The 24,570-nt window shown below is 34.2% G+C and overlaps 4 protein-coding genes and 1 long non-coding RNA gene across 11 annotated transcripts; 3 read left to right on the top strand and 2 right to left on the bottom strand.

Annotated features, from left to right (window-relative positions):
• Positions 1 to 1,884: 1,884 nt before the first annotated feature.
• On the bottom strand, positions 1,885 to 3,346 carry LOC116417210. The gene is made up of 3 exons (XR_004227510.2): positions 2,582 to 3,346; positions 2,274 to 2,385; positions 1,885 to 2,181 (listed from the first exon to the last, which is right to left on the bottom strand). It is a non-coding gene; the product is annotated as an uncharacterized LOC116417210 (long non-coding RNA).
• Positions 3,347 to 3,539: 193 nt separating this feature from the next.
• Positions 3,540 to 5,176, top strand: LOC116417247 (trafficking protein particle complex subunit 11-like). Its single transcript, XM_031929484.1, has 3 exons — positions 3,540 to 3,610; positions 4,621 to 4,809; positions 4,882 to 5,176. The coding sequence occupies exons 1-3, from the start codon at positions 3,540 to 3,542 to the stop codon at positions 5,174 to 5,176; spliced, it is 555 nt and encodes a 184-aa protein (XP_031785344.1).
• Positions 5,177 to 5,678: 502 nt separating this feature from the next.
• LOC100678144 (zinc finger protein 2) lies at positions 5,679 to 10,681 on the top strand. Its single transcript, XM_003424643.5, has 7 exons — positions 5,679 to 6,247; positions 6,834 to 7,365; positions 7,454 to 7,934; positions 8,017 to 8,184; positions 8,256 to 8,448; positions 8,517 to 8,792; positions 9,037 to 10,681. Exons 1-7 carry the CDS (start codon positions 6,119 to 6,121, stop codon positions 9,355 to 9,357), a joined length of 2,100 nt encoding a protein of 699 aa, XP_003424691.2. The 5' UTR covers positions 5,679 to 6,118; the 3' UTR covers positions 9,358 to 10,681.
• Positions 10,202 to 17,193, bottom strand: LOC100120035 (DNA polymerase alpha catalytic subunit). Its single transcript, XM_008216934.3, has 17 exons — positions 17,013 to 17,193; positions 16,387 to 16,593; positions 15,883 to 16,198; positions 15,401 to 15,800; positions 14,822 to 15,265; positions 14,386 to 14,742; positions 14,090 to 14,303; positions 13,753 to 14,021; positions 13,556 to 13,672; positions 12,967 to 13,467; positions 12,311 to 12,897; positions 11,972 to 12,236; positions 11,539 to 11,883; positions 11,219 to 11,467; positions 11,057 to 11,132; positions 10,744 to 10,970; positions 10,202 to 10,671 (listed from the first exon to the last, which is right to left on the bottom strand). Exons 1-17 carry the CDS (start codon positions 17,020 to 17,022, stop codon positions 10,666 to 10,668), a joined length of 4,590 nt encoding a protein of 1,529 aa, XP_008215156.2. The 5' UTR covers positions 17,023 to 17,193; the 3' UTR covers positions 10,202 to 10,665.
• Positions 17,194 to 17,492: 299 nt separating this feature from the next.
• LOC103318082 (transport and Golgi organization protein 11) lies at positions 17,493 to 20,293 on the top strand. Of its 7 annotated transcripts, none has more exons than XM_031929941.1 (5): positions 17,493 to 17,759; positions 18,306 to 18,538; positions 18,668 to 18,762; positions 18,909 to 19,054; positions 19,130 to 20,293. In XM_031929941.1, the coding sequence occupies exons 2-5, from the start codon at positions 18,316 to 18,318 to the stop codon at positions 19,338 to 19,340; spliced, it is 675 nt and encodes a 224-aa protein (XP_031785801.1). In that variant the 5' UTR covers positions 17,493 to 17,759; positions 18,306 to 18,315; the 3' UTR covers positions 19,341 to 20,293. The 7 variants fall into 7 exon arrangements, with proteins under 7 accessions (XP_031785801.1, XP_031785798.1, XP_031785799.1 ...); XM_031929938.2 differs by having other exon boundaries at positions 17,682 to 17,789; XM_031929939.1 differs by lacking the exon at positions 17,493 to 17,759 and adding an exon at positions 17,783 to 17,903.
• The last annotated feature ends 4,277 nt before the right edge of the window (positions 20,294 to 24,570 follow it).

The raw sequence follows: 24,570 nt of genomic DNA, 5'->3' as shown, positions 1-24,570 counted from the left end.
TTTGGACTCAAGTTAGTGAAAAACTTGACGTTAAAAGAAGGAACATATATGAATATGTTCATCATGACAGACAAAATGTTAAAACGAACCTACTAAAGTATTTTCGTGATAACGAGAATGCAAAAAATGCAACAAATTGCAATGAAAGAGAAGAAAATGAGCAGAATGATATAAATTATAATCTAAAAAATAATGATCAGAAATATAGATTGAAGCAATGTAACAAAGACAGCTATAATAACGAAAGATCTGAAGATCAAAGCTGTGAAGAAGAAAGCTCTGAAGATCAAAACAGCTGTGAAGATGAAAGCTCTGAAGACCAAAACAGCTGTGAAGAAAAAAGCTCTGAAAAAAAGTGTAGAAAAAACTGATCAAAAATACTTCAATGTATTAGATATGTTGCATCAATTAAGGCTAGATATGCAATTTAAAAAATTTATACGTCAAATCAATTATGTATATTTTTACTGTATGTGGTGGAGTCCAGAACAAATACAGTTTTACAGATCAGTTTTAAGAAAAATTAACTATTTATAACTATTGGTATTGGAAGATTGTATTAATGAAATAAGTATTTCAAAGAATACGAGTGGAAAGATAAATTTATGTACAATTGTTGGAGCTTCTGATTCAAGTCAAGTGTTTTCATTTTGTCAAATGCTTTCAGAAAGTTTTGATAAATTATATTTGTTCTTCTCAGAATGGATAAGATCTGGTGCATCGATACCTGAAGAAATTCTTTGTCCTCCTATATACAAAGTTTTATCCGCTGTTTGTGATGCATTCAATGGATCAATTACTTATGAGCAGTATCTTCAGCAATGTTTTCTTGTTCTTTCAAATTTATTGGTTTCTAATCGTTTACCAAAGTGCACATTTCATATACCGATCACAAGTGTACTCACATGGATGGAAGAATTAGAGTGCTTTAAAAAGGATGAAAAAATTAAAAAAACTAGAAAGTGAAATTCAAAGTGCAAGAATAGAACTATCTAGCCAAAAATCATTAAAAAAATCTGAGAAAAAAAATTTTAATGAAAGTTATTTTCATCAAAATGAAAATTGGATGGGTTTAGGTAATGAAAAATATGATTTCTGTATTGATGAAAATGAAACACTTGAAACCTTAGATGACGAATCAAGTTTTATGCAAATGTCAGACCTCTCGGTATCTCATAAAGAAGAATTGCATAAAAGTGAAAATGAGGCACTTAAAGTAATTGATCAGGAAATGAGTTATAATGAAGAATTACATAACAGTGAAATTTTAGAAATTATAAACTCCAATTTAGAATCTTCCGAGAGTCTACCATTTCATGAAACGACTGAAAGTAAAATTGTTGAAAATAGTAAATTCCAATCAAAGTTATTACCTGTATTGCATAAACAAGAGACTTTAATTAATTCAAAACTTGAGAAAATTACAGTAGTACAGATAAGAAACATTCAACAAAAAAAGTTACTACACCGAATATCACTAAAAGTTCAAGTAAAACTATTATTAAAACTCAAAATTAACCAGTAGAATCTTGTATAATTCAAATAAATGCTATAGACTTATCTCAACACACATTTCTGATAAATGGAAATAAGATGGATCGCATAAATTACAATGATGTATTAATTTCAGTTATCCATACCTGTCCTTTTGATAGCATATTTGAACTTATTATTCTTACGGTACAAAAAGAAAATGAAATGTAGAACTTATTATATAATTCAGTAAATATAGGTAATAACTTGAATGTTTTTAAAATACTGTTATGTTATCTTATTAACAAATGTTCCATTGACTATCTTTACAGAGAGAGAGAGAGAGAGAGAATACGTGTTATGTTGCAAGTTAAAACATTAAAAGAATTGCCCAAGAAATTAAATTGTAACTACAATGTAAATAATTTATTTTCAATCCTTACGGAATCTTCTTGTAATAACACCCAAGAGATATATTGTCATCTTTGTCAATATAGATCATCAAAAACTGTACCTGTAATAGTACCTAATTTGTTATCAATCATAACAAATGGTATCTCTTGTTTGGAAAAAGAAATAACAAATTCTTTATATAATACAAACGTGTATTGCCAAAATTGTTCTAACTATGCAAGTTTGACGTATAACATTAATTCCTATTTAATAATAGACACAGAAGACTGTTACAGAGATGATGTAGTAGAAAATCTGAAAAATAAAAAAATAAATGTATTAGATCAAATACAGCGAGCAATATTCAAGAGATTCCCAAGGTTATAAAAATAAGGAATGCTAATTACTCGTTATCAGGACTTATTGCGTTCACCGGTTCAAATGTTAGTGGAGGTTTAGCCCATTATTTTACTATTTTCAATCATAGTGAAAATACATGGGAAATACGTGATGGATTAGCTGAAACAGTTTGCAAAAAGATAATAGTGGATAAATTTCCTGTGATGTGTAAAATAGCTTCATTACTGTATGTTCGACAACATTATAAAACTTGAATCTGATAAGATTAAGCAAATTTGTTATAATACTATTGTTGAAATTCATAAAAGAAATAGTAAATAAGACATAATTTTGAGTAAAGTGTTTAATTTCTAACCTTAAAGCGTCCATCCGACTCTGTGTTTGCAGCGTTAAAATCCTGAAAAAAAAATAGAAAAACACAAAGTACCCGGAACAATTTTACACAGATTGTAAAAATGTTGATAGAGTAATACTTATCTGATGTTAAATATTCAGCAAACCGTGATGAGAAACAGAGATGATCCAGAACGTCCAGTCATTACTGCAGAGCCAAAGCTACACGACGAAAACAATAATCAGCTGATGCTACATAACCCATCGGCCTATGTGGCTGGCGATGTTTAGGCCATATTTTTCAATAATAATGCAGCTCAATGGCATCTTTCAACTATTGGACGATAATCCGCATGTGAGGAGGAAACGATTTATGCACTTATATTCAGGCCAGATTACAGCGATTTTCCGTAATATTCTACATTACTTTTATCGTCACAGCGCCTGTAGGCACGTTTAGGGATATTATTGGAATATCGGAACGGACGGAACAAAAGTCACTAAAAATAAACCAGGTTCCCGAGTAAAATTTATGATATGATTTTTTTAATTATTTTAATTAATAATCCATATAATAATGATTCCTACGTAATCCGCAAATGAGGAGGAATCGAATTCAATAAAAAATTTATGTCAAAATGTTGTTTTTCGAGGTAATAGCATCAAGTATAGTTTTAGCGCCGCGCCTGAATCGGCGATATTCTTTTTACATTTATTGAAAAACGGAAAATCCGCAAGTGAAAATTTGAGTGGAGATTATTTCCGCGAAGAGGAATCGTTTTCCGTAAGGTAAGTTAATAAATAATAATATTTATTTATTCCGGGCGCTAACTTCACAAGTCTCACCGTCACGCCGCACACGCCCTTGCATACCAATATAATAATAAACAAATGAGTTTTAATCAATTTTTTATAATAAGTATGTATGTATGTATTATTATTATTATTTGTTAAATAAATACTTAGGTATAGGTTGGAGGATGCCACCCACCCAATTAATAATCAACTGGCCTTATAGTTCTAGTGAGTTCGGAACCATCATCAGTAAGATGTTCTTATCAATTTTTTTTTTGTCAACCTCATTGGAAATATTATATACAATAAACAATTCACTGACAATTAATATATGCAATATAGTTTTATTATTTTTTCATTATCATTCTTTATATAATATTCGCACTTCCGGTAACTCAGCCTTAGGTCTTTAACGGTCTATACAAATAATACAGTGTCTACATCAAAGTCAATTTACTCGATCAAGTAATAATAAAAATTATCAAATGCTCACCTGAACTCTGTAGATGACCGCACGCCTGCACCTCGGTACTATAAGTTAAGTACTATAATTACACACCTTAACACCTACACTCTGCAAATTGCAAGGCTGCGTCCACAATTGAGCGTATACGTTAGGGTTTACAAGGGGTTTACGTAGAACATAACGTGTTGGGCAGTACTGCCAATCCACTGTAGCAGACTGCAGTGGAAACGAAGGAACACACCTGCTAAAAATTTAACCTATAAAAATGTTTAAATTTGAATTGTATGGCAATAAATTGTAAAATTCTTTTTTCAAATAAAATTATAAAATGTTGTAAGAGAATGTATTATAATAAATTAGTTTCTGATTAAAAAAAAAGGTCTACCACTGTCTCAAAAAAAGGAAAGGAGAATAAAAAATAACGCACATTTCCAAATGAAAAATGTATTATTATAATTAGTTAAATAGCATAGGCAATGATTGTATGATTATGTTCTTCATTGTATAAATAAGCGATTAATAGCTTCAAACTGAAAGACGAATCATACGTATTTTATTTTAAGATAACTTGAAATTTTGCTCATGCTAAAATTTCGTCCAGCATATAGTTTATAATTAATTGAACATAGTTTTGACATTAAATTTGGTTTACAATACAATGCTTCAATCTTTAGAAAAGCCATTTTGAATTGATGTCTTGCAAATAAGTATCGATGGGTAGTTTTGTTTAATTGTTCTCTATGACTCTTTACTATTCGATATTCTTGATGATAAAAAATCAATAATATTTTTTTTCTCAGAGCTGCCTTAGAAGGGAGGAATACAAAAATAGCTGTAGTATTGATACAAAAGGAAGCCCCTCCACCTCCTGGTACTGAAGATATGGTAGCTACAGAGCGAGCAACAGCACTTTGTGCTGCATGCGAGTTACCAGCAAAAACTCTTTATTTTTTACCTTATGCAGATCATTTATTAGGCTACACATTTAGGTAGATAATTTTTATTATAGCAGCAGTAGTTTTTTAAGTCAGTAAATAAAATATTTGTGTTTATTATTTTAGATTAGAGCATGTTTTATACAACTTATCCCAAAGTTTTTATCATCAAGAATATCGAATAGTAAAGAGTCATAGAGAACAATTAAACAAAACTGCCCATCGATACTTATTTGCAAGACATCAATTCAAAATGGCTTTTCTGAAGATTGAAGCAATATATTGTAAACCAAATTTAATGTCAAAACTATGTTCAATTAATTATAAACTATATGCTGGACAAAATTTTAGCATGAGCAAAATTTCAAGTTATTTATACAATGAAGAACATAATCATACAATCATTGCCTATGCTATTTAACTAATTATTATAATAAAATTTTCACTTGGAAATGTGCGTTATTTATTCTCCTTTCCTTTTTTGAGACAGTGGTAGACCTTTTTTTTTAATCAGAAACTAATTTATTATAATACATTCTCTTACAACATTTTATAATTTTATTTGAAAAAAGAATTTTACAATTTATTACCATACAATTTAAATTTAATCATTTTTATAGGTTAAATTTTGAGCAGGTGTGTTCCTTCGTTTCAACTGCAGTCTGCTACAGTGGATTGGCAGTACTGCCCAAAACGTTATGTTCTACGTAAACCCCTTGTAAACCCTAACGTATACGTTCAATTGTGGACGCACCCTAAACCCCTTGTAAACCCTAACGTATACGTCCAATTGTGGACGCACCCTAAACCCCTTGTAAATACTAACGTATACGTTCAATTGAGGACGCGCCCTAAACCCCTTGTAAACCCTAACGTATACGCTCAATTGTGGACGCAGCCAAATGCACTCGACATCGCGCATGCGCCTTTCGCACATTTGTCTGTTGTCTCACACTCTCACCTGCGCGACCGAAAACCATCGAGAAACAAAAATTGCACTTTTTTCTCGCTGCATCTGATCATCATAAGAATATATCATCCCTACTACCATATTCGTCGCATATAAATACAGTGTATGTACACAACCTCTCGTCATCTCAACAACAAAAGGAAAAATAACTGTAAACAACGTCCCTCTAACCACCAGAAGTGTATTTCACCACCACCACGGACCACCTGATGCAGACTCGTCTTGCATAATTCTCATCCATTCGAGCATCATCAGGACAGTAAACAAAGCAATGTTCTACAGCAGTCCCGGCGGCGTCAATCGTGTAATCTGCCGCTACTCGCGATAAAAAAGAGAAGCTTGAGAATAAAAAACGCTACGCCGAGAGAGGGAAAGATTACGGAGTTCGACATAATGAAAGAGAAGCACCATCAGCTATGCAGACTTTGCGCCGAGAGCAAATCAGGCCTCGTCGGCATCTACGAAGCTGAGGGCCAAAGTCTTGAAATCGAAAGCAAAATCGCCAAGTGCCTCCGCATACAGGTAAGTTGTTTTTTTATCAATTAATTAGTTATGTTGAGAGGGAAATAAAAGTGCCCTCACTCTCCGGTGTACAAATTTGAATAAGAATTGGTGTGTGCGATGAGGTTACATTAGCATACTAGCTATTTGTGAGTATAATTAGCTAAGGCTGACTCGGAAAAGTTTGTCTCTTGGGGAGTCCAGTCTTGCTTTAGGGAAGCTTCAGATAAGATGGAGGGATTTGTGAGAAGAGTTTGGAGAGAAGCCGCTTAATTGATGAGTCAGAATTGTATTATATTGGTCTTGGGTAGTTAAGGCACGTAAGGCCTAGCAATGTTCTACTTGCTTGTATGAAGATTGAGCTTGATTGATCACATGGCTGGAAGAAATCTTTGTATATATAACCTGTAGTGGCGTTCAGCTTTCAATTAATTAATATATTCGTATTCTAGTAGTGTGCATGAAAAATTATTTGTAACTGCATAAATAAGCACAAATTCATTTTAAAGACTGATGTATATGATACTTTGTGAAACTTTACAGCACAATGTGATTGTAATGCTATTTGAATATATTACCGTTTATGTAACTACTGGTCTTCTTACAGGTTTTTGTGAGTGACTGTCTACCCCTGTCTATATGTCATGAATGCTGTACACTGTTGAACCAATGCAACGATTTCTATGAAAAAACTAATCAGGCACAGTGTAACCTTCGTCATATGCTGACAGACTCTAAAGAAACTTCACAGAGTGCACTTGTGCCTGATGTCAGGTCGAATTTTGTTGAAAAGACTGAGGACATTTCCAAAGGAGAGGTTTATGTAGAAGACTTAATTGCTGAAGGCAACATAGACGACGAAGAATACTCTGACAATAGTGAAAATAATGATATTACTACAGAGAAGGAGCATATATCTCAAGAAAATGTGAAGTACAATAAAGAAGACGAAGATAGTAAGATTACTGTGAAAAAAGGATCTCCCAAACAGAACAATAAGAAAAAAGTTAAGAGGAAAATTAGTTTAAACAAAGGTGATGAGGATGATTTTCAGGATCCATCTGAAGTTATAAAAAAAGAGCAAACTAATGTTAGAGATGGGAAATCTCGCATGAAAATCCCAGATAATTATATGACAGGTTAGTAATCTACTTATTGAGTTTACTCAACTGGAAACATTGAATTTTTACAATTCTAATTCACTTGAATCTCCTTTACTCTTTACAGGTACAGAATCCGACATGGAACTAATTGTTTTATCAGGTAAAAAAGTCAGCACAGAGCAGTTGCCAAAAAGTGGTAGAAAAAGGGGTGAAAGGCTGGACCGATACCCTTGGTTGTGCACAGACTGTAATGATAAACTGCCGAGTTTAGATGCTCTTGAAGAGCACCATGAAACGGTTCACAATCAGAAGACTAAATATATGTGCGTCCAGTGCTGTAAAGTTTACGAAAAGTACTATGGCTTCTTAACCCATGTAAAAAGGCACAAAACAAAAACGAAATACAGTTGTGACGATTGTGGCAAGACATTCGTTCACAAAAAGGTGCTGGACACACACAAAGCTATTCATAGTGAAGAACGACCGCATGTTTGTCAGACCTGTGGCAAATCTTTCAGACAGCAAAGCGCTTTATACATTCACAGTCGGTGCCATTTACCGGAAAATATGAAGAATCGTTTTCAGTGTGATCAATGTGATAAGAGGTATGAAATTTAAAAAAACCTGAAACTATTAAATCACGCTGTGCAGTTTCCTTTACATTAATTTGATTGTTATTGCTGTTAGATTTTCTACAAAGCCTAATTTAGTTACGCACAAACGCATTCATTCCGGAGTGCGGAATTTTACTTGCGATCAGTGTGGCAAGAGTTTTATACAGAAAGGCAACCTGGAGGCTCATTTTCTGACGCATTCCGCCGACAAGCCTTACAAGTGTTCCCAATGTTCTAAGGCGTAAGTATAATATTATTAATTATAAGTTCCAATTTCGTTTAACATATGTTGAAAATCGATTTTTCGTATAGGTTCAAAACACCACTGCAACTGAAAAAGCACGAAACGGTGCACACTGGTGCCAAGCCCCATCAGTGTGCCGTTTGTGGCAGAACGTTCCGAGAAAAGGGAACTCTGAGGGAACATCATAGGATTCACACAGGTGCTATGCCCTTCTCCTGTGAGTTTTGTGGCAAATGTTTTAGATTCAAAGGAATATTGACGGTAGGAAATGCAATATGAATTATTAAATTCATATTATGGAGCAGATTTTAAATAGAGATGGTTTTTAGACGCATCGACGTCAACACACTGGTGAGCGACCATACAGTTGTCAGGAATGTCAGCACCACTTTACGAATTGGCCGAATTATAATAAGCATATGAAACGACGTCACGGCATCAATACTTCCAGCAACAAACAGCAACAACCGAATCAACAGCAACAACAGGAATCTCAACGTAATCTACAAAATCAAAGTCAAAATCAAACAACTATTGCGCAAACAGTACCGCATTCCCAGCCGCACACGTTAATTCAAACAGTCAACACTGCGGGAACCGTTCAGGTAAAAATTTCAAACACTGCTTCACTTTATTTACAGAAAACTTAAATAGGACTGTTACAAGCATATCTCTAAGTTTTAAAAATAAGATCCTTTTTCAAGACTTATCAACTTGAATTGAGGTTTTTGTAGAAACTGTTAAGACTTTACAAGGAGTAGGCGATCACTTTACTCTTATATTATCACTGAGTATTCTTAATTGCAAAAATAAAAATTTATGATAATATTTTGTTTTTCCGTATTAAAGGTGATTCAGGCAATACCGCGGGTAACTGGAGTAACCGTAACGCAGCAACCGATAGTCATGCAGACATTACCAACAGGCGCCGCAGTGACGGCTATCCAGACCTTCGCTGAGGCTACTATGAGCGTCCCTACGACGGCTGTAGCTGTACACCAACAGCAACAGCCGCAACAACAAACCCCGGCTCACCATCAAAATTCCGGCACAACAACCTTTTTCAATGCCATATCGACGCCGCTGAGTAACTTTCTGCCTACTAGCTTGCCCTATAACTTTTACAATATATCCAATGCTGCTGAAGCTGATCTCGTTCATCATAGATAAAACGACATTTTTTAAAGTATTGGGATATATCTTGAAGTTTGTTTTGATTTTTTGATTGGTGGATTTTCATATCTGCACGAAAAATTTTGATTACTTTTGCAGATATAAGAGCCATGAAAAATCAAACCCCGTGATCTGGGGTTTTGCATAATTATATTATTATTGTGATAAGTAGCTGTAATTGAAGCAAATAATCTAAAAATGAAATTAATTTTTCATTCAAAAGCACATCGTTTTGTGAGAAATAAAAATCACACACATGTTTTTGGTTATAAATATCCAGTGTACTATCGGATACACTTTAATATTATAATTTTTTTAATTTAAAATTTCGTTATCAACGATTGGATTTTTTTTTCTTTTCTAAAGTTAAGTGTTAGAATACTGGGGTCAATGCTGTTACAGCTCAAAAAAAAAGAAACTAGTTTTGGTCTAGAAAAATGTTTATACATATTTTGTTAATGTATATGTACCAGGTATAGCTAAGCATAATGGTTTCTTAAAATTTATTTCTTGAATTGGTATACATTATCCGGATTACGTACTTATGCGCACTATTTTACATTTATATAATATGTAGATAAGGTGTCTTTTTTTAAAGAAATAATTATACAATTTGAGCAAAGGAAAGAAGTTCCTAAGTATGAAAATCTTTGTCAAAGAAATCTAAACTTTGATTTTACTAATTTGTAGTTTTATGATTTGCTTCTATTGAAACTATTATTCTGATCTAAGTCTTATATAATACATATTACACATGATACTAACTCAAATGAGCCATAAGTTTTAGCTTTACTTACAAATCAAATGTAGATTTTTATCCATACGAAATGTCACAAATAGGTTTTTATTCGTTTGTATTTCGACAATAAGATATAATACAATAGCCTTATATATTTCTTGCTTTTATATTTTTATCTGCAAACGATAAAAATAAAAAATGTACAAGTTCTCTTTTTTTTAAGTTTTATATCGAATCAAATAAGAATTATTGTATATTATTGCGCTAGCTTTTACATTGCATAATGAAGTGCGAGAATCGTGCGATTTACTTTGTTATAACGTTTTAATTCGTAAATATATAAATATATATATAAGGGATATGTATCTTTTTTAGAAGACTGTTTATTACATTTTTGTATTCTACATTTAATCTTGTATAAAAATGTCTAATACAACCGGCCTCTCGTTATTTTACAAATTACCGCCTAAATAATTGTCATATGCACATAAAAAATACTTAAGGTTAAGATTTCTTGTAAATTACAGTACTTACAATATAGTTAACGACTTTCTAGTTTCTTCTCGCTAGTCCTAAAATGAATAACGCATTTGTTATTACAATTTTCATATTATTCAAGTATTGTCAAATAATCCTCGACTTACCTCTTCGTCCTCTTCACCTTCTTCTTGAATAAGATCTTCGACCTCAATTTTGGGTACCGTATCTCCAACCTTACTCAGGGCATCAATGTCGCTCTCCTGAAGATTTGGCCAGAAGAGCTTCGTCAAATCCACCACCGAGTAGGCGTTTGCCTGTATTTGCTTCTCCACAAACTCTTTTAATGTGTCGTACACGGCTATGAGCTCGCGTGTCGGCGCAGGTTTCAGATCTGTAGCCCAACAAACCGATTTTAGTATATGCTGTTTAGTATATATACATTTGAAAACATATCTAAAATATATTTTTTGTGCTTACTTTTGAAATGGGTTTGATTTAAAGTGAAAAGGTGAAGGTAGTAGCTGAGCTGATTGTATAATTCAGTCTCTTTGTACTGCAATTTTAGAAGACAAAATAATAAAATTACAAAACTGAAATAAGTAATCGATATTGATCAATGTATTGTCATATGATTCTTACTATTCTGTGAACATTGCCATCAAGGCAGTTGTAGCATTTCGGAAATGTTCCTAAGGTACCCATAGTGATCCTCCTCATGACTTTTAAGCAGATTGGATTCTCGCACTCAACCTCGCCATAATAATACTGAGAGATAAACTTTCTGATTTCCTGTTGGAGTCTGTTCTGGATGGCGTCAGCGTACCTCCAAGGCGGCATATCGCAAGCCGGATTCGGACACAGTGCCAGTGTCGGTCTAGGTACTCCAGCCTGAATAAAGTAAAATGATTTATTACTTCTTTTCTACAATAATCCAATATTTTTCATTCAAAAAAACTTACAAATTCCGTTATAGTCGTTTTAATCTCGATTTCGAATTTGCAATTCTCGTTTTTACACTTGAACTTTAACGGATGGCAGTTATCGTATCGATTGTCCTGAATACAAAGAGGTACTTCGCCCTCCTCTTGAGCTGTATGAACTTTTTTTGGCTTATAGAGATCGCCTACACCTATATGTTGTGCGAGTAGCACATCATCTATGCCCTCAATAGGCTCACAAATCCTCAATACGACGGGATGAATTTGTTGCAGCAGGTAATAATTGACGTCGATTTTTAGATTGTCGTTCTTTTTAAATTCTTCGATGTGGTAAGCTCTTTCGAGTGGCGTTTTGTCTGTGCCGTCCTATAATAATATATTGAAATTTTATAATTTCCAATCGAGTTACATGCTGTAAAGATCTTAATATAACTAATTTAAGGTATGATCTCACCTCGCAGATGATATAGGGCACGGTATCACCAGCCTTCCACTTACGTCCTCCGCTTTCGTTCAGTCTGAGCGCGACGAGCACATGAGAGAGCTTTTTGTCATTAGGGTACTCGTGGGGATTTTTTGATAACTGTTTTGTGATAACAAGGAGGGACAGTGGTAGATTGCCCTCGCGTAGGTTGTTGCCAACCTGCTGAAGAATATCGAAGATTTTGCCCACTCGAGATTCGCTGGATTGGTCGCTCAACAACTGGTCGAGTATTTGACTATTACAAAACAAGAGTATACTTATTTTAAAATCCAAATTATTAGAATATGAAAGGAATAAAACGGCACGTACTTTCCGATGTCACAAGCTAGTCCACACCAATCCCTTCTGACGATATCGAGTCCCTTTAGTTCCTTAGTGTATTGCATCTGTCCACTGGGTGATTTGGACATGGTTACGGCCGCGTATTTCTTCTTTTGCAATAACAACAAATACCTAAACACTCCGTCGATATCCAGCTCAACCTTTTTATACGTCTTGTTCACGTCCTTCTTAATTTCCTTGCCAATGCTAAACACCTGATCGTACTCCAATATATTCGTGTTGATCATGATAGAATCGGTGTCACCATAAATAACTTCGTAATTGGCTTTCTCTACTAGTGCTTTCGAATTTTGCAAAATTTCACGACCTTTCATAGTAACCAAAGCTGCTAGACCTTTGGCGTAGAAGCGACAGTGTGTTGCTCCAAGGCAACCGTACATTGAATTGGCCGTGAGCTTAAGAGCAAGCTGGCGGATGTTGTACTGAACTTTCAACTCAGGAGATAGGTTTGGAGCTTTCATGAGCTTCTTAACTTCTACGCGGCTCTGTACAAGTTTACGGATCTCGGTGGGGACAACGCCGTCCTCTACCGTCGGTTCTGGTAGTTCTAAATCCTACAAAAAAAATGTATCTTTTATCATTGGACGTTTATTTTTTAATACATTGGTTTGGAATAAACTTACGTCAACATTTGCAAAAGCAGCGCCAGGTACCGTTGTAAAGCACAGATTGAATTCTTGAATTATACTTGGATATAACGAATTGAAATCCATCAGTAGTATTAGTTTATCATAAAATCCTTTTTTAGGCTCTAGTACAAGACCGCCAGCGTAAGCGGGCTTCTTCTTTCCACCATGAGTGGCCTCAGCACCTTCCTTCTTCTTCGTTTGCGTCCGCTTATCTGGCGTAATATACCCTTTTTGATAAAACGCATGCAGCAAAAGGAACTCATTACGCTCTGCTCGACCAGCTGACAGTGTACGGGACAGAGTGTTACCAGCGATATTGGTAATCTGCAAAGCGAGCGGCAGAATGTTGAGCTCCGTTACGATGCCTAGGATGTAGGAGGCTTCTACCATCGTAGACTGAATGAGCTTTTCAACTTGCTCCGCGTTGGCATAGTACTTGCTAGCTATTTCTTCAGATTTTACCTCTTTGCATTCGTATTCTTTTTTGTTGAGGACCTGTTAAAAAAGTAGTTAAGTTTTGGTTAAGTATAATTGATTCTTTGCTTGACTTCTGATTAGATTAGATGTATGTAAAAACACTTACAGCGACACATAGGGAAGCGAGGTCATAGCTTCTAACTTTCAGATTCAGTTCTTTGGCAGAGTTAGTAATATCACAAATCGGCCGACCGCAGAAAATCGAGCCCAAATTCATTTTTCCCTGTGATAAAACAATCATTACAATTAACATTCCTCTGAAAAAAGTTGCTATCTTCAATGAAGAAAAAAGCTAATAAATACCTTGAAATAAGGTGGATTGAGCCGTCGCAATTTACCAACGCTACTCCAGTTCTTCACCTTTAACTGAAAAATTTTACTCATGATCACTTCAAATTGGAAACCACAGTCATAACCAACGAAAATATCAGGGTCGGAGCGTTGCAATATCTCCAGGAATTTCTCTAATAGCTCAAGTTCTGTATCGCAGCGTATCACTTTAGTCTGGCGGATCTTATCCAGGCGGTCGCGAGCCTTTATAGGCCAACCGGTAATTCGTGGATGTGTCACAACTGAGATGAAATTAATGTTTTAAAATATTTTTACATTAATAGTCTGTTTTATTAATAACTAAACTTACTACAGTAGTGTTGATCGAACGGCGGTTTAGGAGGTGCCTTATCCAATTGGAATTTATGGTGAAGTAAAATTCCGATATTTACGATTTCGTTTTTTTGCTGTTTGACATCGTAGGCTGCTTGAACGTTTATCGTTGCAATCACTATCGGTGGTATATTAACGCCACTTGGTTGTTCTGTACAAACAAAAATGTTCTCCATTCTCGTACAATTTGCCTGCACCAAATGCATTTTTTTTCAATTTACTTAATCGTAATCAACAAGTACAATGTAATCTTTAAAAATAATCAATTTTCACCTGAACTTTACACCAGCTGAAAGCGTTATCAACAGGCAGCGGCGCCTTCAGATCTAACCAACAGGGTCCCTTGAGATTCCTCTCGATCAGCAACAGTTCCAGTGCGTTTACTGTCGTGCCGAATACAGCTTCAATGTTCGGACCCGAGTAGTCAGCCTCGAACGGTGGATCTGTAGCGGCATACCGTACCTCCAAGTACTGGGCCTGCGTTGGCGTGTCTTCCCGCTCGAACGCGTACTTCATACTCAACTCCCGGCATTTGAACTCTTTGATTTTTAATTTAGCCGTATATTCTTTAAGTTCTTCCCAGCCTCTTTGGCCCTGAGATTTCTCTTCATTTTCATCGCTTCCATTGGGCTTTTTTGATAAAGAGATAAGATCAAATAATGGAAGTCGATCTTTCGTTAATATTAAATTATCATCTAATTATACTTACATTATCTCTAAGCAAACAATAAATACGCCTGGAAATGTTCTTTACTCCAAGACAGCAAGACACATACTCATTCAATTCATTAACAAAAACTTTTCCAAACAAATAAACAACTCCAGGCTGCTTGTACGGGTCCTCGAAAGCATCCAACCAGAAGAACCTGAAAACTTTTTCTCCTGCCGCATTCGTTGTAGTTGGCAAAGGCAATTGTGTCGCTGGAATTGGAGTTTTGGAGGGTGGTGCCACAGATGACGGGATAAAATCCTCCTCCCAGATCTTTGCGAAGACGTCGTCGTTGTGCAGATCTGCATCTTTCTCGCGCCACATTTGGGACTTATCCAGGCCCTGGGTTAACACCGTTGTAGACTGTGTGCTTGAGAGCGTCGTAGACGACTGATTGGCTACATCGTTGTCCATTTCTGTGTTTCCAAAGTCGATGTCAGAGATCTAAAAAATTTATTTCATGTTAGACTTTTAATTTACGGAAGCATCTGTAAAAACTTTTATCCCTGCCACTTAGAGCGAATGATAAATCATTAATTAATCTTGTATATTAAGGATCTGTAACTTAAATAAACTCACATCTCCAATATACTCATTCAAATCCTCGACGTTTCCATTTTTATGAGCAGCTTGAGTTGATGACGCAGTACTAGAACCATTGGAACTTCCGTTATTACTAGAGCTCGCCTTTATTGAATTTTGCATAGTAGGGAAATCATCGGCCACGAAATCGTCGTCGAAATTCAAATTCTCGATGTCTACTGCTGGCTTCTGAGGTTCTGGAGCTTTCGTTTCCTTAACGATTTTAGTGGTCTTCACTACTTCTATGGATTTTATCTTTGGCTTATTAGGAGTTGTTATTGGGATATCATAGAGAACTTCATTGTCAAGATCATCTAGTACAGTCTTTTTTGGTGGTGGTTGTGGCTTTCTTACCGTGTCCTTTATCAAACTGTCCAGCAATTTATCATCATCGGACCTAAACGTAAATAAAAAAATGCTTTAATAAATGCTTGCATTGATTACTATAAAAAATCATGTTTCCAGAAAAATAAACTTACTTAGTACAGATCTTTGGTGTTGATAAGAATTTATTTCCTCTAGGTGTCTCTTTACGCTTAGGTGTATCGCTGTCATTTTTTAACTCGGACATCAAATCACCTAAAATATCATCATCCTCAATCTTCTCCTCAACCTTTTTTTTATTGGCCATGTTAGAGAACATATTGGCAATGCTGCCCTTTTTGCCTTCAGGCTCACGTTTACGTTTGCGAGGTCCCTTCAAGTGACTCTGTTTTGCCGCCTCGCGTACGCTCTCGTCGTCCAGGTCGTCGTCGAAAATTTCCCGACCATCTTCTACATAGCCTGAACCTCCACCTATAGATTAAAATTACAATCATTATAATTTATCAACTATTAAACAGCGTAGGCATTATACTGACTTGAAAACAATATTCAAATTCATACAAAAATAAACAATTAGACACTTTATTTATACATACTTTCATTATACATCACAAAATTTAACAGCAAAACAAAGAGATACAAAGGAAACTTATATTTACCATCATCAACAATCCAATCATCATACTGTCGATCCAAAACAGTTTTGCCATATTCCTTCTCATCTACTTCATCGTAAACATTCTCCAAATCATCCACTTCATACTTATGTTTTACACCCTTTCCTTTCAGTTGCTTTAACTTTTCAAGAGCAGCCAAACGACCTGATTTATCTATCTTCTGCCGTTTGCTCCTCTGCATTCCTGGTGCTATAAATAAAGTAATACGCTATAAGGCTTTTGCAAAGTACATAATTAAATATGAAACATAAATTTTCTTATGAGTTACGGCACAGAATAGTTTCACATCAAGAATTAAAAGTAAATGATGAAGTATGTACACACACTTGGCGTACTTCACATATAGCTAGTATGGAAGTTGTCTGGTTAGTTATGAGGTATACGAGTTTTACAAAATATACATTGAATTTGAACTTGACATATAAGTATAATGATATTCTAAACAGCAATTACAATCATAGCTTTACGCTAAATTTAATGTATATAACTTAAACGCATGTGTTTTCTTTAAAAAGGCAAACAAACACCTGCCACTAGCAGGTACTTTTCTACTATTAGGCAAAACCTAACAATTCAATTCATAATAGAACAATGAAAAAAATACTCACATTCAGCCATGATTATTGAAATATATCATTCAACTAACTGGAAGAACCGCTGGAATGATAAAAACTTGACAATTCCAGCGATCTTGTAAGACATGCACAATGTGTTTTCGTACTATTGTTGCGCAGTGTTTTGGCGGGAGTCGGACTTCGTCGGAGTTCGGACTGATCGGAGTCAGTAGTTGTAGGGATCATTTGCACAGACGCGAGACAACGATCGACTGACGACTGTATGCTAACTTCATTCATATAAGTATTACAAGAACCATTTATGCTTAAAAATTGTCGTGTAAATGTAGCTAAATTTCTGTTCTTAGAAATAGAAGAATAGAAATAGAACTTATATACACAAATGTACTATGTTGATTACCTATTACAGGAATAGTTAATTTAAAAATCACATGTTTTAAAATCAACATTACGTTCACATGATAAATGCAACTTTTACTTATGTGATCTTTTTTCTGATACGACCCTTTAACTTTCTTATTCTTTTAATTGTATTGCTTATTACAGTTGCTACTCTATTATTCAACCAAGAAAAACTCAACCAAAGCAGAGAAAATTTCACGCGAAAAATACCGATCATTCATTCAAATTTCCCTCTATTTCCATTTCGGATAAATTAGAGGGCAGCACAATCCGGTGTTCGGCGCCAATAACCGCAAAAAAGAAGGAGCTGAAACGACTCCGGAGCACAGTGTGTGGATATACACTTCGTCCATCTCCCCGAGCTGGAAACGAGTGCAGGTAATTCCAACGACCAGAGATACACAATAGGTAAAAAATCGGGCTGCTATTGTACGCTGTCAGCTGCCGTTTCTCTTGCGGCAGATACAGAGCGGCGTCTATCGATCAGAGGGCTATCGGTTTTTTAGCGCGCGAGTTGTACAGGTTAAAAATCAATTGGCTCATATTATTACGTAGTTTGAGGAAAGAAAGAGATTCTGCTGCAGTTTCGTCGTTGTTCTTTGTTGTCGTTCGGTATTTGTTTGGTAGTTACTATGATAGAAGGCGGTTTTAGATCATTAAGGACATGCCAAAGAGCTGATACATTGTTGTGCAAAACCGAGTTGAAGCGTGGTTTTATAGGGGTTTATCTGGTTCAGAAAAAAAAAAACATTGGTAGAGTCTATGTGAATGTCATTATGAGGTTTATATTTGCTGTAGAAATCTGAATTAGTTGATATGTCAACACTAAATACTGTTCATACAATTGCCTTGTATTGTCCTGGATTATGATACTTTCCAAACAATGACAATATTCCAAGTACTAAAATGTTAAATATACTTTAGGTTTTACATTATGGCCAACGCTCACAGTCCCACGCGCTTCAATGGAGAAGCTGACAACTTCTTTGATCCCAACTATACCCTTGACATAAACAAGCGTATGAGAGTACCCAAGAGCATCAGAGTCAGTGGCGATTATACCGATGAAGATATCCACAATGGAACTAATGGTTCTGCATGGAATATCATGCCAGAGAAGTTTGACATGCATGTGCCAGATCGAATCCTAGTTGTTGGTAAGTTGTAAACTTAATTTTTGATATATTGCACTTTAACTAACATTATGTAACTAAGTCTTATTACACAAATTTAATCACATGCTGATTACAGTGTTGCTTATCTGAATAATAATACTTATGCTTTAGGTCAAGAGCAACACATAGGCACCAAAGCACCTCCTAGAGAAATTGCTATAGAAAACGCTGTCTTGCCTTCTGAACCACCTATTATTCGATGCATTGTAAGTATTCTAACATTTTTATAAGACAAAGTACGAATGCTTTTATGAAATAAACATTTGTTTTGTATATGAATTTTCATTTTTTATAAATTTAAATTTACGTTTCATGAAGTATCCAGTAAGTAATACATATCTCTTTTTTTTAGACACCTCCAAGGGTATTGACTTTGGATGCTCATTATTTTCCAACTGTAGATGAAGATAGACAAAATAATACTGAGGCAGAAGTAGTTCCTACTAAGCCCAGGGATCCTTTTAATAATGAAACGCAAGCTGTTGCCAGACATGTTAGGTAAATAATTAATTATAATTACTAGAAGGCTCGTTGCACAGCACTGAAATATTAATCTTATTTTCTTGATTGCAGAGAACAAACTCCAGCATATAATATCCTAGACCAGTCTCTTCCTCCTGGTGAAGAAGTGCAGCACTTGAGACGGCAAGTAGGCAAACTGAACCGACGAATGATGGCGATTGAATCCGAGATTCAGCAACAGCAGCAGAGAATGAAGTTGATTTACGTTATGACTGCGATGTACATTTGCTTTAAGACGATCTTCTGGTTTGGCAAGAATTAAGAGAGAACAAAGTCCTCTAAGATTCGAGGAAAATCTCTGATCACTGGTGGTACGTCGACGCAACACGTTACTCTCATACTCTCGAGACGAGTTGGTACCAAAGAGTATACTATACATGGCGATCATGTCAACGAACAGCTCTGCATGTGTAATGAAGCGATCGGAAGTAGCACAAAATTTCTTTTCTTATTCCATCCATATTTAACGTTTTTTATTTGCCCAATTTATGGATTTCAAAGCAAACTCATGCTCGAGTGACGTATCATCAAAGGATTAATTTTCTTATAATGAATTGAGCGAAAATAATTTTTAAAAATGATTATCGCAAATCTGCTATCTATAAGACAAGATTTTATATATTCGCGAAAATGAAGTACCATGTAGTGATTTCATTTCTTGTTGATGGTATATGCTATTTTTTTCCACTAGTATTAGAGATGAACTGTAGTCGTTAAAAGTAACGTTACTAAGATAATGGAGTAGCAAAATATTGAATTTTCATGGTATGCAAAGTATAAAACAAAAATGAAAAAAGCAAAAAAAAAAAAGAATCACGTTGGTAAAGTCTGGTCAAAGTATAGAAAGTGACCTTAATTCATTTACCACTTTTTTCCTTCCTATTCTTGTTATGTCGAATAATTGTTGGTAATTGTATTTAAGTAAGGACTAAAGCAGTGATCCTTAATCTTTATTCTATTAATTATTAACGTCATATTGGTAATTGTACAGAGAATTTATGTATAGCATTGGTGAAGCTACATATGCCATTTCTGCAATTGATCCCAGAAAATACATAAAATCAAACTAGTATTGTACTCTTGTAAGGACAAGACTGTATAAGACCTCTTAAAAGGTGGCCATAACAATATGCAATGATGTACATTTACATATGAAGACGCTAGCGATCTATTGAAACAAAAAATAAATTTAGGAATCATGATTTTTTTCCCAAACACGTAGTTTTCATTATTATTCCTTGTTTCTATCGCAGATTTTTTTCAGTAATATAAAAACAGTTATAAAAATAGATTGAGCAATAAGACGAATGTCAAGTTTTGAAGTTGGCGCCCTCTGATGCACGTGACAGATATTTTGACAGCGCTTGCCACAAAACGAAATCAATATGGCGAGTTAGACTTGTGAAGTTAGCGCCCGGAATAAATAAATATTATTATTTATCAACTTACCTTACGGAAAACGATTCCTCCTCACTTGCGGAAATAATCTCCACTCAAATTTTCACTTGCGGATTTTCCGTTTTTCAATAAATGTAAAAAGAAAACCGCCGATTCAGGCGCGGCGCTAAAACTATACTTGATGCTATTACCTCAAAAAACAACATTTTGACATAAATTTTTTATTGAATTCGATTCCTCCTCATTTGCGGATTACGTAGGAATCATTATTATATGGATTATTAATTAAAATAATTTAAAAAATCATATCATAAATTTTACTCGGGAACCTGGTTTATTTTTAGTGACTTTTGTTCCGTCCGTTCCGATATTCCAATAATATCCCTAAACGTGCCTACAGGCGCTGTGGCGATAAAAGTAATGTAGAATATTACGGAAAATCGGTGTAATCTGGCCTGAATATAAGTGCATAAATCGTTTCCTCCTCACATGCGGATTATCGTCCAATAGTTGAAAGATGCCATTGAGCTGCATTATTATTGAAAAATATCGCCTAAACATCGCCAGCCACATAGGCCGATGGGTTATGTAGCATCAGCTGATTATTGTTTTCGTCGTGTAGCTTTGGCTCTGCAGTAATGACTGGACGTTCTGGATCATCTCTGTTTCTCATCACGGTTTGCTGAATATTTAACATCAGATAAGTATTACTCTATCAACATTTTTACAATCTGTGTAAAATCGTTCCGGGTACTTTGTGTTTTTCTATTTTTTTTCCAGGATTTTAACGCTGCAAACACAGTTTCGGAAGGACGCTTTAAGGTTAGAAAATAAACATTTTACTCAAAATCATGTCTTCTTTTACTATTTAATTTATTTATACATTTTCAGATTACCAATTGTACTCTTATCAACTGTGTTTTTGCAAGAAGAATAATTAACTAACTTTTAACATAGTACGCAACTTTTTTTCATATAACATGTTATCAAATTTCTACGTACATTACAATAGCTATTTTTAATGTGTGTATACTTTTTTTTTTTAGGTATTGAGTTGTTTTTGCCAGATCATCTTTCAAATACCAATTATTCTTAACAGATCTACAATAAGTCGTATAATGTACTAAAGTGCTAAATTTTGATGCACTATAAGCTATTACGCCAACTAACATAAAAATTTTTTTGTGTATCATTAGTTTTTCAGGCATGTTTAATATATTAAAGGTTTGACTTTCAGAAAAATTTTGCATATCAATAAAAATATACTTTGATAAATGTGTATCTAAAGTATATTCCTGTATGTAACAATCAAGTTTGTTCAGATTTAGTATTTCTGATATTGTTTTTGGTTGCAATAGCACATAAAAAACATCTGTTGTGCATTCATTAAAAAATTGCTGAATTAGATGACCAATAGATTTTTTGTAATACAAAATACCATGTTTTACATCAAAATATTTGAAACATAAATCAAATCGTTTTTTATTAAATACTTTTTGTTTTCCAGTTAATAAGTATTCTATCATCACTGCTCCAAAACATGATTTATTTTGGCAAGTATCATTAACAATAGTTTCATAAGAAGCGTAACTTCCATATGCTGAAATGCATAGTTCCATTATACTGTCAAATAAGCAGGAACTTGTATACGCGTATACAATTTTATTATGTTCAATAGGTCTTCGCAAAATACCATTCACAATAATATCTTTAGATGATTTTATTTTAGATTGACTATATTGAATTTGAATGTCGGAGCATGGTTCTAAATATTTTCCTCTTTTCTTCGTAACGTTACTTTGAGTTATGGAGTTGTCAAGATCAGTACATCCTGCAAGCTTGGAACTATTCAAAGACAAAGATTTTCTAATGGTTGGAGACATTAATTTTTCATTTACAAGGTACGCTTTTCCAAGTTTCATTGAACCATCAAGAAAAACGCAATACATTGCTATAAATAAATGACCTGAAATAGGTCTACGTATATTTGTTATATGTCTCATATCGCTGAATAATGATTCTGAACGACCTGATGAAGCTACGGTAATCTTAGAGCTGTAAGACTCTGTCAATATGTTTGTCCACGTGGGATACTCAGAACATAAATCTTTGAAATTCTTAACCAGATCAGGACAATAAAAATCATTTTTATTGGTTTCAGCAATATACTTCATCGCACTTAATCTTAAGTTCTCTATTTCAGTTTCAATGCTGTTAAGATCATCTTCCTCCGACAATTCATCGTCATTTAATTTCTTTTCATTACAGAAATCACAGGTACATGACTCTTCGCAATACTTACATTCATGAGTTTTTATAACACTAAACAAATATGAAGAACTTCGAGCCACTTCACATGAATCACCTCCAATTTCAGGACTTAAGCAGACAATGAAAACTAGTTTTACTACTTTCATAAAATCTTGATAAGATGTTGACGTACTTACAAGGAAAGGTACCCAACCCGAACTCACCGATTTTGATGATTTTCATATATGTTGTAGAACATAAAAAAATAAGAGACACGTATTTTTTTTATCGGCTAATTTTCACTTTTAAGGGGTAAAAACCTCCCCTAAAGTTAACCCCCAAAAAGCGTTTTTTTTAAATATCTCGGCTTAAAATTAATATTTTTCAATGAAACAAATTGGAGGTTATTTCTTACAAAAAGAGCAAGTATTTCATGGTGATTTGAAGAGTAAGGGTAGCATCCCCTATTTTTTAGGGGTTGAAAACATATATTTTTTGGCATAATTTTATAATAAAAATGTTTAAACCGACTAAAAAAAATTGGAAAAAATGTTTAAACATCCTTAATAACAAAATTTAGTTGACGTCTTTCGGTGTTTTCATAAATATTATCCCTAAGGGGGTAAACCACCCCTAACACAAAATAACTGTAAATATGTAATTCAATACATAATATTTCGTAGAAAGTTTGTATATAGAGGTTTTCGAGGTCGCTGATTACAAATCTGTTATCAGATTTTGAAAATTCAAAATGGCAGAACCAATATGGCGGACGGAAATATCGAAAAAAAATTTTATATAATAAAAAAGTTTTAAACGACTAAAAAAATTGGAAAAAATTTGTAAACATCTATAATAAACAAATTAAGTTTTTCGATTTTTTCATAGATACTACCCTTTAGGGGGTAAACCACCCCTAACACAAAATAACTATAAGTATACTTCAATCCATAATATTTTGTAGAAGGTTTGTATATAAGGGTTTTCGAGATCGCTCTTTGCAAATCTGATATCAGATTTTGAAAATTCAAAATGGCGGAACCAATGTGGTGGACGAAAATGTCGAAAAAAAATTTTAACTTTCATAAAAACTTGTTATAAATGTGTGATCTTTGTAGCCTGTACATGTGAACTAAAGAGCCTTAAACCCTAAACCCCTGAAGAACAAATAGGCTAAATAGTTGTGCTTTTTAACCAAACCACCTCAAATTCCTAAATTTGTAAACAAGAAAATTCTGTGTGTGAAGCAGTTTTATAATTTCCGTAGAAATTGTTATCAGAATGTTATTGAAATTCCTTTATTGTAAATTCAACTTATAATGTATTTTTGTTTATAATATTAGAGTATAATAATAATCTACAATCTTTTATCTTTTGCCATAGTGCATTTTTTGTATTGAGCATAAAATATATTATTTTACGATGTTTTTACAATAATGGTAGTCCTCATAAAAGTGTTTAAAGCACAATGCTTTTTTACACCAACCACATCGTACAATTGCAATGTTTGTGCACCCTTCTATTTCACAATGTGTTGCACAAGACTTTCCAAGACTGAAATCTATAGGATTATCAAATTTATCTGGTTTTTCATTGACGTAACCGCTTTTATACCAGGAATATTTAAACAAATCTATATATCTCGGTGAAGACAGTTGGTTGTGAACCAATGATTGAAGTTTAATTATATTATTTCTCACATGTAAATTCATATCATGATCCATTAACATTACATTATCAGAAAATGTTCGGACAAAGTTTTTCCAAATACGGAATCCATAGACATCAAGTGGTTCTATTTTTCCTGTGGTTCCAGTTGGAATTTTTTTTATGTTAATAATTTT

The sequence above is a fragment of the Nasonia vitripennis genome, chromosome 4 (assembly GCF_009193385.2).
Source record: "Nasonia vitripennis strain AsymCx chromosome 4, Nvit_psr_1.1, whole genome shotgun sequence".
NCBI classification, from domain to species: Eukaryota; Metazoa; Arthropoda; class Insecta; order Hymenoptera; family Pteromalidae; genus Nasonia; species Nasonia vitripennis.
This window is presented reverse-complemented; position numbering and strand designations above follow the sequence as displayed.

What these genes read in the sequence shown, in the direction of transcription:
- LOC100120035 (XM_008216934.3), bottom strand. An exon ending in TGCCCTATATCATCTGCGAG is followed by an intron (nt 11,884 to 11,971) that starts GTGAGATCATAC and finishes ATATTATTATAG; the next exon opens with GACGGCACAGACAAAACGCC. An exon ending in ATGGCAATGTTCACAGAATA is followed by an intron (nt 11,133 to 11,218) that starts GTAAGAATCATA and finishes CTAAAATTGCAG; the next exon opens with TACAAAGAGACTGAATTATA.
- LOC100678144 (XM_003424643.5), top strand. Translation starts at nt 6,119, where the DNA reads ATGAAAGAGAAGCACCATCAGCTATGCAGACTTTGCGCCGAGAGCAAA. An exon ending in CCAAGTGCCTCCGCATACAG is followed by an intron (nt 6,248 to 6,833) that starts GTAAGTTGTTTT and finishes GTCTTCTTACAG; the next exon opens with GTTTTTGTGAGTGACTGTCT. An exon ending in TGTTCCCAATGTTCTAAGGC is followed by an intron (nt 8,185 to 8,255) that starts GTAAGTATAATA and finishes TTTTTCGTATAG; the next exon opens with GTTCAAAACACCACTGCAAC.
- LOC116417247 (XM_031929484.1), top strand. Translation starts at nt 3,540, where the DNA reads ATGCCACCCACCCAATTAATAATCAACTGGCCTTATAGTTCTAGTGAG. An exon ending in GGAACCATCATCAGTAAGAT is followed by an intron (nt 3,611 to 4,620) that starts GTTCTTATCAAT and finishes TTTTTTTCTCAG; the next exon opens with AGCTGCCTTAGAAGGGAGGA. An exon ending in TTATTAGGCTACACATTTAG is followed by an intron (nt 4,810 to 4,881) that starts GTAGATAATTTT and finishes TTATTATTTTAG; the next exon opens with ATTAGAGCATGTTTTATACA.
- LOC103318082 (XM_031929937.1), top strand. Translation starts at nt 18,198, where the DNA reads ATGTCAACACTAAATACTGTTCATACAATTGCCTT. An exon ending in ACTGTTCATACAATTGCCTT is followed by an intron (nt 18,233 to 18,305) that starts GTATTGTCCTGG and finishes AATATACTTTAG; the next exon opens with GTTTTACATTATGGCCAACG. An exon ending in AGATCGAATCCTAGTTGTTG is followed by an intron (nt 18,539 to 18,667) that starts GTAAGTTGTAAA and finishes CTTATGCTTTAG; the next exon opens with GTCAAGAGCAACACATAGGC.